Source organism: Trichosurus vulpecula, chromosome 3 (genome assembly GCF_011100635.1).
Source record: "Trichosurus vulpecula isolate mTriVul1 chromosome 3, mTriVul1.pri, whole genome shotgun sequence".
Taxonomy (NCBI): domain Eukaryota; kingdom Metazoa; phylum Chordata; class Mammalia; order Diprotodontia; family Phalangeridae; genus Trichosurus; species Trichosurus vulpecula.
In genome coordinates this window covers 91463588-91479709 of record NC_050575.1, presented here as the reverse complement: position 1 = coordinate 91479709, position 16122 = coordinate 91463588, and the positions used below count along the sequence as shown (strand labels likewise).

Below are 16122 nucleotides of genomic sequence, written 5' to 3'. Positions count from 1 at the left end.
TCTAGATGTGATTTCCAATGAACCCCTCTGTGTTCCCCGGGGCTTTTGTCTAAGTGTTCAAAAGAGAAAGAATGGAGGTAAAGAGGACTCCGAGCTGGGGGGGAGGGGGGTGGGTTGAGGACAATGAAAGTATCATTGGCAAGAGGGCAGACAAATCCATACACCCCACAAAGACCAGAGAGAGATAAACTTACTGTCAACAAATGCGTGGATCATTAGGCATTTATTAAGTGCTTACTATGGCTCTGCCCTGGGCATACAAAGCCCTTACCCTCAAGGAGCCTATAAGTCTAATATTGGGTAAATCACTTCCTGCCTCTGGGCCTCAGTTTTTCAATCTGTAAAATGAGGGAGTTGGACTATGTAATCCCTAAAGTCCCTTTTAGCTCTAAATCATGATTCTTTGGTTAAGAATATTTGGGAGAAGAGGAAATGAGTTTTTGGGATAGGCTACAGATGTGGGGGCTACACCAGGGGATAAGATGACACAAGGTGGGATAGAGGATCACTAAGTATCCCAAACAAACTTGTCTGTCATCTTTTATTCTTTGGGCTATCCAAATGTTTTTTAGGGGCCCAAAGTAGTCCAAACTTGTGATAGATAGGAGAAAGGGACCAGTGGGCTTGAATGTAATAAACTCTAACAGGCCCTGAGGGAATCTCTGAGATTCGATTTCTAGAATATGAGCTTCCCTCTATAACTAAATATACATTTTCCTACTCTCTTTCCCAGGAGCAATTACCCTCTTGAGCCATAGATTCTTTTTTAAAAATTTATATTTATAATCTTTCTTTTTTAACATCATTGTCACCTTCCAACAATGCATCCCCTTCCTCCCAGCAAGGAACCCTCCCCTATAATAAATGAAGACAGTACAAACAAATCAATGCATTGGACATATCTAAAACTGTATGCCTCATTCTGCATCTAGAGGGTCCATCACCTCTCTGCTAAGAGGACGGAAAGATGCTTCGTCTTCAGTCTTAAGACTTGGTTTCCTCATTTGTCATTCCATGCTCTTTGTCTCAAAGTCCCTTCCAGCTCTGGCATTCTGTGTTCTAAAGTCATGTCTATATGTTTAGCTCTGGAATTCTGGGATTCTGTTCAACCCTCCTCTTCTACTACCTCTGAGGAGTCCGTAGTTGGAAATATGCGGTGCCTTTCTCTTTTAGGACTTCAGTGTGAGCCACAGCCCTCGCCTTCTCTCTGCCGTAAGCACTTGTCTTTCCTTTTACCTTCCTTCTCTTTTCTTGTCTTTGTCTCTCCCTCTCCCCAGGCCAAAGTGGATAATGAGATCCTTAATTACAAAGACCTGGCAGCTCTTCCCAAGATTAAGGCTATCTATGAGGTCCAGCGCCCAGACCTCATTTCCTATGAACCCTATCACAGATACACCTCCGATGAGATGCTGGAGAGATATAGCTATGGGGAGGTACTATATCTCACCTCTTCTAAGGGGGTAGGGAGGGATCATCAAGGTCTGATGGTATATTGGATTTGGAGACCGAGGTTACAGGCTCAAATCCCAACTCTGCTATTCAGTACCTTAGTAATGTTAACTCTTATTCTCCTATGATCTGAAGTGATACACACCAAGAGACTGGGAAGCAGGAAACCTGGGTTTGAGTCCTCATTCTGTCACAATCTATGTGAATGTGACCTTGGACAAGTCATTTTAATTCAAAAATGGTAACTCAACAAATGTTATCAGTCCCCTACTAAGTACGGTGACAGTTAAATTGCAAAACAATTTCTGCCCTCAAAGAGTTTACATGTGGAGGGCACATGACAGGTAAATAGACAAATAAATAAAAGATAATTTTAGGAGGGAGAGAGCATTAATAACTGGGGGGACCAGAAACAACTTTCCATAGGACGTAGCACCCACCTGAACTGAGCCTAGAAGGAAGACAAGGGTTGTGAGAAGCGGAGATGAGGAAGGAGCACACTCCAGCATGAGAAACAGCATGAGGCAGCCTAGGAGACAGACAGCACACAGAGAACAGAATGAATAGCAAATTTAGGAAATAGCTAGTAGCTCAATTTGGCTGGATCATAGAGTTCATGAAGGATAATGTCAGAATGGAAAATAAAATAGTAGGAGCCAGATTGAGGAGAGCTTTAAATGTCAGGCTAAGTTTATATTTTACTCTAGAGGCAATGGGGAGCCAATGAAGATTTTTGGACAGGGAAGTGATACAGTAAGACTAGTGCCTCATAAATAAATGAATGAATTGATATTATTTTATAATATAGCCATAACTTGTAAATTAAATAAATGGAATTAAATAAATAAATGAAAATATTCTTTTGGAACCTTCAAGGTAAGATAGCACTGTGGGAACCAGGAAAAGCCTCCTGCAGAAAGTGGGCTCTGAGCTAAGTCTTGAAGGAAGTCAGGGAAGCTAAGAGGTGGTGGTGAAGAGAGAGAGGACTCCATGCACAGCTAGGGCAAAAGCATGGAGATGGGAGATGAAGGATCGTGTTAGAAGGATTGCAACTAGGCCAGTGTAGCTGGTTCATAGAGTGCATGGAAGAAAGTAAAGTGGATGAAGATTGAAAACATAAGAAGGGGCTAGATTATGGAGAATTTTAAATGACAAACAGAGAGGTTTGTGTTTGATCTGGGCGGTAATAGAAAGCCACTGGTTATAATGGGGGCAGGGCTGAGGGTAACATGGTCAGAGCTATGCTTTAGAAAAATCACCTTGGCAGCTGAATGAGGATGAATTGGAGTGAGCAGAGAAGAAGGGAGACCAATTAAAAGGCTATTGCAATGTTCCAGCAGGAGGTGGTAGGGGCTTGGACTGAACTAGTGTGCGAGTAGAGATAAGGGAATGTATGTACAAGGTGTTATGAGGGTAGAAACACAAGGCTTGCTAACAGATTCCATATGTAGGGAGAGAGTGAGGAGTTGAAGAGGACACTGGGGTAACCAGGAGGACGGTGGCACCCTTGACCACAGCATAAAAATTCACAAGGGAAGAGGGTATGGGGGGAAAGATACATCGTCTTTTGGACTTATTGAGTTTGAGATGTCTCTGTGATATCTCATTCAAGATGTCACGACCATAGCTGAGTGGAAAAATTAGGACTGTATAAATAGATCTTGGAATCATCTGCATCAAGATGATAACTCAATCCAGCGGAGCTGACGAGGTCACCAAGTAACATAGTATATAGAGCAGGACTTCTTAAACTTTTTCCACTCATGACCCCTTTTCACGTTTTGGCAGCATTTGTTGGCATTGTGTATCCTGAGGGCATACACAGTGCAAGGTGTGCATGCTTTGTGTTCAGAGCCCAGGCTGCAGTGAAGTTGCAACATGCAGCGTGGGCAAGTGCTGCCAGAAATGCCTCAGATTCATCACGTGTTTGATTTTTAATTAATTTTTGGTTGTACATTCAGAAACCTCTTACCGTTGCCAAATTTTGCTTGACCCAATATGGGATTTTGACGCAAAGTTTAAGAAGTGCTGGAGAGCAAAAACAGAAAAGGCCCAAGACAGAGCTTTGCAGGATACCCACCTTCAGTGCAGGTAACATGGATAAACAGCTAGCCAGGGCAACTGAGAAGGATCTAAGAAGATATCTAGAAGGGAAAAGCATCTGAAAGACACCAAAGGTCACAAAATTGACAACAAAACCTCTCCAAGAGGAGAAGGAGGTCAACAGTGCCAAATGCTGCAAAGAGGTCAAGAGGAGCCAGTACTGGGAGTGGGGGAGGGGTGGAAAGCATTAGATTTGGCAATTAAGAGATCACTGGTAGCTTAGGTACAATACACATTTCTTAGCTTGGCACTGAAAGCCCTTGCTGGCTCCAGGCAGCCTTTCTAGACATCGCACATTTTTTCCTGTCTCAGTACATTGCAACTGCTTTTGGGGATCCTGGAGGTTTCCGCAGAAGAAGCAAACCAACCAACGGTGCTCAAAGTAGCAGCACTTTTGCAATGAACAAATTTTACTTCACTTAAGCAAAGGCAACTAACTCTAGGGATTAGGTGGAGTGAAGTCAGGATGAGGAAGAGAGAAAAAGAAAAGAGGCAAGGATTCCTCAGGCTAGAGACTCTCTCTCACTAGAGACACAGCTAGAATGTCTGAGACGGCAGGATACACGATGTCCCTGACTTGGGAGAGATGATCCTTAGGCCTCGAAGGATGAGAAAATGGATCAATTATCCCTCTCACAGGAATAACCTGGTAACCAGTTTAAGTCACTCTTTGAGGTGTTACGTAGAAGGATGAGCATTCTTGTAGCCCTGGAAGGAATTTTCAGGGAGCTAATAGAAGGATCATAGAATTATAGATTTATAGCTGGAAGGGACTTCAGAAGTCACTGAATCCATTCCACTCATTTTACAGAGGAGGAAACCAAGACCCAGAGAGGTTAAGTGATCTGATTAGAGATACACCGATAGCAATGTCTAAAACAGAACTCAAACTTGAATCTGCCTGATGCCAAGTCCAAAATTCTGTCCAGTACACCATGATGCCTCTTCCTATCAATTAAAGCTATCTAAAAATGGAGATGAGTTCCCTGCCACTAGAAGTATTCAAGTAAACACCATATGACCACCTATCATGGATACCATGAAATGAGTACTGGTATTGGAGTTAAAGGATATATAGGTATATAAATATATAGGTATATAAATATATAAATATATATATGTGTGTATATATGTATATATCCATATATACACACGTATATAAAATATATGTATATACACATATATACATATGTGTGTGTGTATATATATATATATTATATATGTATACACACATACATGCTGGTTCTATTTATTACCTGTGGAATTTTGGGCAAATCACTTAACCCTGCTGGACTTCAGTTTCTTCATTTGTAAAATGAGCAGCTGAACTTTACGATCTCTAAGGTATCTTCCATCTCTATATTCTAAGATCCTATGATCCCATGATTCCCATTCCATCCTAAATTGGGCAGCCCTCTATAATAAGTCTGAGCACCCCCTGGAGTTCGGAGCTTGGCTGATTAGTCTAAAGTGATCCCATATAGCAGGCTTGCACAACATTCGGTCTGTGGAACGCTTGTATCCCACACACTGCTTGTAGCCCACAAAAGGATTTCAGACAGCCCACAAAAAAATGTAGAGGATGTAAAACAGCCCTGCACAACATATAAAAAAAAAACATCTAAGATCCCCAGCCTATAAAGACTCTTGATTTGAGCAGATAGGACCACTGTATATCAAGGGAGATGATAGGCAGTCAGTCTTAGGAAGTCTCCAGAGCAGATTGGCGAAAGCAAGCAGTACCTAGCCCAAGACAGCCCACCCAAGACTGATTAATTTCCCTACTAGGAAACTGAAAAGGTTGGGCCTGGCAGCTTGGGGGCAGTTAGTCTTTGGACTCAGATTTGATGTCTCATTCATCGCACAGTGATTCCTAGAGCATGAAGGGAAAACTTTACGCATAAGGGATTCCCAAAGAATGATCATCTCTATGCTGAAAGGATCTGTATGTCACAGAAGAAGCCATGTGTCTTCTCAGGAGCCCTCCAACTACCCTGTGAATGGCCTGTGATTGAAGCAGGGGGTAAGGGAGATCTCATGATCAGTCAGAAGGCACATTCAGGAATGGATTGATGTTTGTCTCCCCTAATAAAGCATTAACTTAATTAACAAATCCAAGGAAACAAATCAACATAGTACAATGGCAAGAAAACTGAGTCTGAAGTTCAAAGATCTCAGTTCAAATCCTGGCTCTGAGACACACATCCCACTCTTGCAGCATATCAAGCAGCTGAACATCTTTGGGTCTCAGTGTCTTCATATGTAAAATGACCAGGTTGGGTTTGAGATCTTAAAAGGTCCTTCCCATCTCTAAATCCAGGTCCAGCACCATATTCACCATATTGCACTATTTAGAGCCAAAGAAGACTCCAGAATCATTCACAGAGGTTCCCCTCAGTCATTTCAATTCAGTTCCCCAAATATTAATTACCAGTGGTGTGACAGGCCAGCCTGCTGCTGATGTATTTGATGTATGTACAAGGTTTTGTGCTAGGCTAAGCTGAAGAAACAAAGGGAAAAAAATTGGCACAGCTTCTGTGCCATTCACAGAGCTTACAATCTAATGAGGTGAGGCACATGTATACAATAAATATGAGTTGATTTGATTTGATCCAATCCAATAAATATTTGTCAAGCATCTATCATGTACAAAGCTCTACATTCATTCACAAAGGGACTACAAAGCTAAAAAATGATGTAGAGTAGTACCTGCCTTCAGGAGCATACAGTCTCCTACAGGGAATAACACATGTATGCAGGTGTATATAATACAAGGTAGAATGTGATATTTGGGCAAAGGAAAGATCCAGACAAAATACTCTTAGAAAATTTAAGGAGGGAGAGAATGCTTTCAGTTGGGGGAATAAGGAAAGGCTTTATAGAAGAGCTAATGCTCAAGATGGGCCTCGAAGGAAGAGAAGGATTTCAGTAGCACATGAAGAAGGGGTACATTCTGGGCATGAGGAAGGACCTGGGTAGGTATGCAGTGGCCGAAGAGAAAAAGAAGATGATGCTGGAGAATAAACAAATAATCCATCTTGACAGGAATTTAGGATATGAAAGGAAGCCATGCGAAATAATGGTTGTACAGTTTGGCTGGAAGCCAGTTTGTAGAGGACCTCAATATTATGCCAAAGTGATTCCTCTGAGGCTTAGAACCTAACCTCCTAAAGGAGCCGCTGCCTAGGAAGGATAGATGAACTCTGGGGAAAGAATAAGGCGCTTTCTTCTCCTAGTCTTACAATCACATTGTACCCCATTTTCTATGTCTCTTTCCTCTTTTCTTTGCTGCCTGGATATACATTACTGCATTTCTCCTAAGTCGATGGGAACCTTATCGCCATATTCCCAGGTAATTCCATACAGGAAAGACTTGACCCTATATATAAAGCCCTTAAGTGGTGGATAGCTCCATCATCCCTCCCCTACCAAAAAATGGAGCCGTGACTCCTACCTAGGTCAAAGACCTTCCACTCTTCTTCCCTACTTCGCCCAAGCTGGGGTGGGGGCAGGGTGAAGAAGGTCTATGACTTAATGGGTTCCCTAACATTCCCATTCTCACCAGATAAATATAGGCTGCTTAATTTAGGAGTCACTAGCACAATCCCATTTTTCTGTAGTCACTGACTAAAGACACCAGCGGTGTTTTAGAAAGAAGGCCACAGGGGCCCATTTCATACCCTCACAGCTGCCCATGAGTGAGCAAAGAAGACCTTGTGCTACCACCCTGCAGGTAATAAATTATGGGTAACTTCTTTCCTGATTGGGATCCTCAAGAAGAGCTTGGATATGGGAAGTTCTTCTGTCCTTCCCTATTTCCCATCTGGGTTAGATCATTGGGCAAAGCACCCACCCTCCATGGGTGTTGTTGTCCCCCTTTTTGTTCATACCTCCAGTTAATGACTCTTCTCCTCTCTATAGGACATCTTTGAGAGTCTAGACCTCCGGCAACGAAGAGCCTCCAGCCCAGGATACATTGATTCTCCAACTTACGGCCGTCAGGGCATGTCTCCTACCTTTCCCCGCTCACCCCACCATTATTACCGCTCAGGTAAGATGGATAAGGCTCCAAGGAAAAGGTGGTGAGCTTCAGGAAATGCCTAGACAGGACTAGGCAGGCTGCCTACAATGCATGTCTTCCTTCTTCCTCTGCTAATTTCATTCACGGCTTTGTCTTTTGAAGTTCTTGGTAGCTGGAAGGAAGGGTGCCTCTATTTTTAAACCTGACCTCACTGAATGGAAGAGTCTTTGCCCTGAGAGTCAGGGCAGGTAGGTTTGAATCACATAAGTGTTGCTAGGTGACCTGGGGGAAGCAAATAATCCTCTCCAGGTCTCAGTTTTCCTATCTATAAAATGAGGTGGTAGGACTAAATGATTTCCTTTAGGTGCATGGTTTGGAGTCAATCCTGTGAGTCTTCCTAACCCCAGGGAGGGCCTGCTGAAAACTGAGGTCCCTAGGAAGGCTTGGATCTCATTGGGAACTGGGAAATTGGGAAAAATTTGTCTTGAATTTCTTGGTCATGGAGTATAGAAATTAAAGGAAACTTCAACTCATCTAATCCAACCCCTTTATTTTACAGAGAGGCAAACTGAAGCCCAGAAAGAGGTAGTGACTTGCCCAAGGTCACACTGCCAATGTGTAGCAAGTACTCTAATTATAAATACAGTGCTCTTTTCACTACATCATGTTTTCTCTCACTCTCAGATTGACACTTTCATTCTTAACTTGAACTCTAGACAGTTGGAAGCCTCATGTTCTGCTCATTGGCCCTGTTCCCCAAAAGCTCTACACCATGACCAAGTATCTACCCATTTGCCCTTGTCATTTCCTACAAGACACATTTTCTGGTCCAAGTTAGCTTTGTAAAAGGGTTTATCAATAAGGGGAAAAAATGCAGGTAGGCATTGTGTATAGTGGACAGAACACTGAACTTGGTTGGAATGTTGAGCTTGGAGTCACAGGACCCAAGTTTGAATCCTGGCTCTACCACTTGCTATCTGTGCAGTGTTGGACAAGCTGCTTAAGTTCTTTTGGCCTCAGTTTCCTCATTTATAAAATGAGGGGGTTAGATTAAATAACCTGCCTAGAAGGTCTCTTCCAGCTCTAGAGCCATGAACCTGTGGACTCTTGAGTTATACTTTATATACTGTATTGGTCTGGGTCTACCACGAAGGTCCTCCTTCACAAAGGCATGGAGGAGTTTCAAGGCTCTCAAAGGCTAGGGAAGTGCATCACAAGCTCAGAACGTCCCACTAATCTGAGCAGGCGTCAAGGATGGGCTTGGAAATGGACTGTCTCTCCACCTAGAACCAGCCTAGCTAAGTGCAGAATGTCTCATCTGCAAAACTTGGTCACCATGGGATGATTTATTTTCAACCATAGCAACTCAGAAGAACCATCTTCTTAAGTGTGGGGGGGGGCTGCCATGTTGAATTGCCATGTTGATGAAATTGCAGATCTTTGTAGTATTCGACTTGAAGTACAAATTACCCCCAATATATAGGATATTGCCATAAAATTACATCTATAGGGAAAGAAAAAATGTTTAGATATACTCTGGAAAGAACTGAGGATTTTTATTCTGAAGAAGAGAACTATAAATGGATTGCATGATTATTGTCTTTAAATATTTGAAAGACTTCTGTGTAAAGAAGAATTTTTTTTTCTGTTTGATCCAAAAGAACAAAAAACTCCAAAGATTGTGGAATAATTTAAAGGAAAGAATGATATGAGTCAACATTAGGGAAATCTCCTAACAACTAAAATTTCTCCACAGTGGAATGAGCTGCCTCCCAAGGTGATGAGTTCCCTGAAGGTCTTCAAGTAGAGACTGTATGACCACTTGCTAATCACGTTGGAGGGGATCCCTCCTGGGTTTGGGGCTCAATTGAATATCTTCTGAGGTCCTTTCTGATTCTGAGATTCAATGATTAATAGATTATATTCAAGTTTAATACAAACTGGACTTGAGGGGGGAAGCCAAGCCTATTGTTTATACTACCTGGGGATAAGCATACTCAGTGCCACAAGAAATTAATCTGCCAAGTGCAGCAAAATGGTTCGCCAAAAAATATATCTATCTAGACCTAAGCTAAATGTCCCTCCAGGCTGTTCCTGGAATTCTGGTCAGAACTTTAGGGGCATGACCGCATGCCATGGGCCCAGAACCTCAGAGCAACATTCCTTTTGACTTGAAAGACCAGTTCTCTTTCCCTAGACCCTGTTATCTTTCTTAGAAATCTCTTCTCTTTTCTTTCCCAGAAATATGTTCTTTCCCTGGTCCCTGTTCTTTTTTAAAAGACCCCTGTTCTCTTTCCCTGATCCCTATTTACTTTCCCAGATCCCTCACAGCCTCTGACTATATCCAGACTCTTGCTTCCTGGGCCTTAATCTATTAATCTGTCTTAAAATCTACAGCACAGTTTCAGCCATTTGAGGAAACACCCCACTTTCAGGTTTCTTGGGATCCTGACTGCCTCATTGCCTGGGTCATTTGACCCTCCTTCATTCAGGGATTGATGCAGCTTGTCATCTACAATACTATTCCAATAAATTACAAAGACAACCTGGTCACAGACCTGCATACATTTGGTATTAAAGATCGGAGGGATGGGGGTTAGGGGTGGCAACTGAGGGGATGGGGATAGGGATTAAAGGGAGGGGGCTACAAGTCTTAGCCGTCTCTCATGGTTTATGACTATTCCACCAAGAGCATGACTAGGGTCATTGGCCTGTACACGGAAACAGAGTCAGACCTGTTTCCCTGGACAACATGCATGGGAGAGAAATCATGCTTTCCTGCTCTGCAGCTAGACTTGGGGAATAGAAATGCTTTTGTTTGTTCCCCAAAGAATGTCTTCACCATTTCTGTGTCACCATGCCCACACCTCCCCCTACCAGTTCACGGCTTATCTAACCACCAGCTGACTTAATGCCTGTTCCGTTCTCTCTGTGCCTCTCTTTTCTTCTGTGACCCCCGTGGCTCTCCTGGGCCTCTGCCCTCCAGGTGCAGAGAGTGGGCGGAGCTCACCCTACCATAGCCAGTTAGACGTGAGGTCCTCCACTCCAACCTCTTACCAAGCTCCCAAGCACTTTCATGTTCCAGGTAGGCGGGCTGCGGAAGCCCTGGCCCGTGTGCATGCTCGGTGGGATCTTCATGAAATTCCGTGTTTACCTGGCAGTAGCTCTGCCAATCCAAGGAGGCCCTCCTTCCCTTAATCAGGCCTGGAGATTACCCCTACCCTCTCCTATTCTTTCCCTTTAAACTCATATGTGACAGACACTCAGTCTCAGTCTTCAAACTTCATTAGGATAGGAAGGGCACTACAAACCATATCACAGGAAGAATAGGTAAAGCAATTGGGAATGTCTAGCCAAGAGAAGAGAAGACTTAGGGGACCGAGATCACTGACTATGTGAAAGGATCATTCTGTGGGGCCCTTGAGGACAGACAGAACAATGAGGGGTATCACCTGTAGGGAGGGAGTTTTCAGTTCGATATGAAAAATCTCTCAACAAGGAGAGCTGTCAGATAATGGAACAGATATCTTAGGGGGCAATAACCTGGGGCAGGAAGAGCTTAAGCTGAGGGTCATGAGTGCCACAGAGAGATGCCTAGGCCAGAGGTTGGACTCAAAGCTCTCTGAAGCTCTTCCAGCTCTAAGAAGCTTGGCCTCCCACTGGCTGCTGTCCTTCTCCAGGTCGTTATCTCCACGAGGCTCGGCACTCGGTGGCCTAGGACAAGCTTCTTAGTTCGGCTTGGACAGCTCCATTAATAGCTCAAGAGTGACCTCACTCACTAACCACATGCCTCCCCTTCTCCATCTCAGAACTTGGGATGAGCCTATCTAGGGGTGTGCTAGAGCCAACTTTTACCAGCTCGCAAAAGCCTGTTGTTAAATTTTCAGTGTGAGCATTTAAAACTCAGGAATTGGCAAACACTATAAATCAGGGCTTGACTTATTGTTTTGTCGATTGGCTAGAGATTAGACTTAAGAACCTGATGGACAATATGTTAATGATGATGATCAAACTTAAAAGTGAGTCACATTTTCAGAGCCAATTATCAAACATTTACCAGCACACCACTAGGCCTATCCCTCCTTATTTTCCCTGGGACCCTTCCCAGTCCCATGAAATCCATACCTCTCCACTACTCCAAAACCAACACTGGAGGACAGCATGGGGTGGAGTAGGAATGAGATGTTAGTGATAAACCCAGCATACAGGGTCCTAGAGCAGAATGAGCTGTGGGTGCGGGGAAAGGGCAGTGGGTATCTTAACCAATGCATTCATTCTGCATGGGGTTCATGCTATGCATGCTCACTCCACGCCTTGGGCTTCCATCTCCACCCTCCAGGGCCTGAGGTATGTTCCACCACCAGTCTGACATACTCCAACGAACCCATTGCTCCTCCTCTCCCCTCCCCACCCTGCACCCCCACAGTCTCCCTCCTTCTTTGACTGCTACTTGATACAACGTTGGGAATTTGATTTTGGAAGAAGTCTCCCCAAGATGGGGAGATGGTGGACCCTTAGTTCAGCTGGTCAAGTAGACCATCTCTATGTTCAGACAAATTGACTTGTGCTTCTTCCCTTGTCCTTTTCCTCCTTTTCTCCTTTCTCATCACCTCTACCTCCATCAATGGGCAGCTGCTGGAGAAAGCAACATCTACCGGAAACCCCCCATCTACAAAAGACATGGTATGGTCTTTGAGAAGCCAGTGGATTAAAAAGGTTTCTGGAGGGGTAGCTAAAGAATATTGGATTTAACTGTGGTTTGGGAAGATTGGGGGGTGGGGCAAGGAAATTTGCACTAATGCCCCTCCTTCCAAATAAAAATTATGCATATTTATAGATTGCTTTAAGATTTATAAAACGCCTTAAATTCAATTCAGAGTAGACACAGTAAGTGCTTACTGTGTGTAAGGTGAAGTATTACAGTAATGGGGATACAGAAGTCAAAAAGCAAAGTAAAACCCGAGTCCCTGCCCTAGGGCAGCTAACATTCTCCTTGGTGGGGGAGAGGGCACAATATTAGATAGACAGACAGATAGACAGACAGATAGATAGATAGACAGACAGACAGACAGACAGATAGATAGATAGATAGATAGATGGATAGATAGATGGATGGATAGATAGATGATGGATGGATGGATGGATGGATAGATAGATGGATGGACAGATAGATGGATAGATAGATGATGGATGGATGGATAGATAGATAGATGGATGGATGAATGGATAGATAGATGGATGGATAGATGGATGGATGGATAGATAGATGGATGGATGGATAGAAAGACAGACAAATATGTAAAGGAGGAGCACTAACAATTAGAAGAGAAAGGAAAGGCCTTATAGGATTTATTCCTTGAACTAAACCTTCATAATAATACTAATTAACATTTCTATAGTATTTTAAGGTTTGCAAAGGAAATGTCCCATTTGGTTCTCACAACAACCCTCTGAAGTAGGGCCTGTTATTATCCCCAGTGTTATAGATGAGGAAACAGAAGCCAAGAGATCACATGACTTGGATAGCTGGTATGAACCTAAAGCAGTATTTGAACTCAGTTCCAGTCAGTACCCTATCCATTGCACCATCTAATTGCTAATCTTGAAGCAACATAACTAAGGTTTCTGAGAGAAGATGAAGAGGCACCTCATTCCACACATGGAAATATGCAATGCCATAGAAATGAGAGATGGCATGTTGAGATAGTAGGCCAGTTTGAGTGGAAAATAGCTAATGCGAAATGGAGTAATGTGAAATAAGACAGAAAAAGCTAGTTGGGAACCAGATTGTGAAGTACTTTAAATACCAGGCTAAGGAGTTTGGAATTTTTATCAATGGAGCCGCTTGGTGGCACAGTGGATAGAGCTCAGGGCTTAGAGTCAGGAAGACTCATCTTCCTGAGTTCAAATCTGGTCTCAGACACCTACTAGAATTATGACCCTGTACAAGTCATTTAACCCTATTTCCCTGTTTCCTCATCTGTAAAATGAGCTGAAGAAGGAAAAGGCAAACCACTCCACTCTATTACCTTTGCCAAGAAAACCCCTAATGGGGTCACAAAGAGTCAGACATGACTTAAGCAACAATTTTTATCAATAGGGAGCCATTGAAACTTTTTGAAGTAGGGGAGAGACAGCATCATCCCTGTGTTTTAGGAACATAAATTTGGCAGCTCTATGGAGAATGGCTTGGAGAGGAGAGAGGTTGAAGCTGGGATACCAGTTGGGAGGCTATTCAGTTTATACAGATGAGCTGCAATGAAGGCCCAAACTAGGGTAGTGACTTTGTAAGTAAAGCAAAGGCAGGTGAAATGACCCACAGAAATAGTTATGGAGGAGTGGAATATTTCATGTACATAGAGCCAGGGAAGCTCTGAAATATTTAGTAATTTATAAATACTGCTATTGATGAATTAGTTTAGTGTGCTTTAGTGGAAAGAATAGTGGACCTGGAGCCAGGTGACCTGGATTAGAATTCACATTACAACACTTAATGACTGATATCAATCAGCAAGCATTCATAAGTGCCTATTATATGCCAGGAGCAGCACTGGGGGCTAAAGGTAGCAAGACAAAAACAAAATAGTTCTCTGGCTTCATGAAACTTTCTATTTGCTTCTTGTATGTAATAGGGAGTGATTAACTTCTAGCTGGAGCTCAAGCAGTTACCCAGAATGCCTCAGAATGGCTCTAGCCCAGGAAAGGGAATGAGCTCCAAGATAGCTCAGTGAATAGTCCCTGAAGCAGGGGTTCTGGGCTTGAATCTCTGCTCTGCTATCATTGCCTGTGTGACCTTTTGTCAATCACTCTCCCTTTCTGGGACTCAGTTTCTTCATCTGTAAGGTGAGCAGGTTGGACTAGATCAAGTGTTCTCTACTTGGAATCAATAGATAGATTTTAAGCAATCCCAGAACTTGGATAGGGGGAAAAATTATACCTTTGTTTTTGCTAATCTCTAACAAATTCATTTCTTTCAATTATTTAAAAACATTATTCTGAGGACTCCACAGGCTTCACTAGACAGCCCAAGGAGTCCAAGACACACACAAAAAAGATTAAGAACGCCTTGCCCAGATGATCTCTAGGTCCTACTTAACCCTAAATCCTTTGACCCTAATGTGGTTCTTCCCTGTGGCCCATTTCTCAGATGACATTTGGGAACAATAGGGAAAATAGTGTGTGACTTCAGGAGATCTAAGTAGACTTCTCTAAAGTCTCCAGCACATTAGCAGCCTGGCCTTCCATGACAAGTCTTTCATTTAGGAAGACTGGGCAGCACAACTGTACATCAGGGGTATGGTTGGCAGAAACTTTCAAGATGGAACATGAGAAGGTACACACTGCAGCCTACCCCTGTATGATGGATAGAACATAGGGTTAGGGGTCTAAAGTCCTCAGAAATAAGGGGCTCCTGGGCACAAGAGTTCTTCAAAAGGCACCTTACAGGAAGTAGTCGGGTATAATAAGAAAAGCATTGTTCCAGCATTCAAAAAAACTGGCTCAAATCCTGTCGCTGTAGTGCAAATCAACTACTCTATGCCTCAGTTTCCCATTCCATAAAGCTGTAATAATAACAACTGTGCTTTCAGGATGTAATTCACAAGAGTTTTTGTGAGGGGAGCACTTTGTAAACCCTAAAACACCTATATATACAAATATCAACATGTTTTGTTTTGTCTTTGTCAAATTGTCAGGGAGGTTGTGAAAGATATTCCTCTTCAGGTTAGGGTTGAATTAGATGACCACTGAGGTCACTTCCAACTCTAAGGTTCTGTTATTCTTTGACTTACTGGCTGTGTGACTCCAGATAAGTCACTTCTCTCAGGGACCTCATTCTACATAATGAGTATTAAATGTATTTCTACTTACCTGCTTTGAGTTATCACAAGAATCAAGTATGAGTCAAGTGCTATATGAATGGGAGTTGTTATTAATAGTGATATTATCATCTATAAATATACAAGGTACCCCAAAAGCCTTAGTACAGTTTGAAGTTTTAATTACTTCCAAAGTATAAATGCTATAAACTTACCAAAAACACAATACTTGAAAGGTTAATTACTTAAATTTTTTAATATTGAAATATTTCTTATTAAAATTCAACATAACCATCTTCTTGTGCTGTACATGGTTCTAGTCAATTTTCAAACTTTGCAAAAACTTTCATCAGCTGCTGTTTAGTGACTGAAAGGATTGCACGTATAACCCTAGCCTTAAGATCATTCAAAGAATAAAGTTTTGATGTATACATGACAATTTTGAAATGACCCTACAATAAAAAGACTAATGGAGATAAATCAGGTGACTGAGGTGGTCAGGGAAAGAGACCTCAAATACTGATTGACCAGTCTGTGAAACTGTCATCCAGAAAGTGGCCCATAGTAAGATATATACCCTGCGGAATAACAGGATGCCTACCTGGTTAAAATCAAAATTAAACATGTCTTATTCAAAATTCACCAAACTAAGTGTAAAAGAAATTTAAATAAACTTTCAAATGATATTTTATAGATTTTTAGCATTTTGACTTTTGACTTTGAAATTATAGC

At 42.5% G+C, this 16122-nt stretch overlaps 1 protein-coding gene across 2 annotated transcripts in view; it reads left to right on the top strand.

Annotated features, from left to right (window-relative positions):
- Positions 1-16122, top strand: part of ABLIM3 (actin binding LIM protein family member 3) — a 173943-nt gene that overhangs the window by 135845 nt on the left and 21976 nt on the right. Inside the window, exons 10-14 of one of the 2 annotated variants that reach the window (XM_036748987.1) lie at positions 1278-1433; positions 6875-6904; positions 7474-7603; positions 10560-10658; positions 12206-12256. In XM_036748987.1, the coding sequence (XP_036604882.1) occupies positions 1278-1433; positions 6875-6904; positions 7474-7603; positions 10560-10658; positions 12206-12256 (466 nt within the window). The remainder of the gene's footprint in view (positions 1-1277; positions 1434-6874; positions 6905-7473; positions 7604-10559; positions 10659-12205; positions 12257-16122) is intronic. The other variant, XM_036748986.1, reaches the window with a different exon arrangement.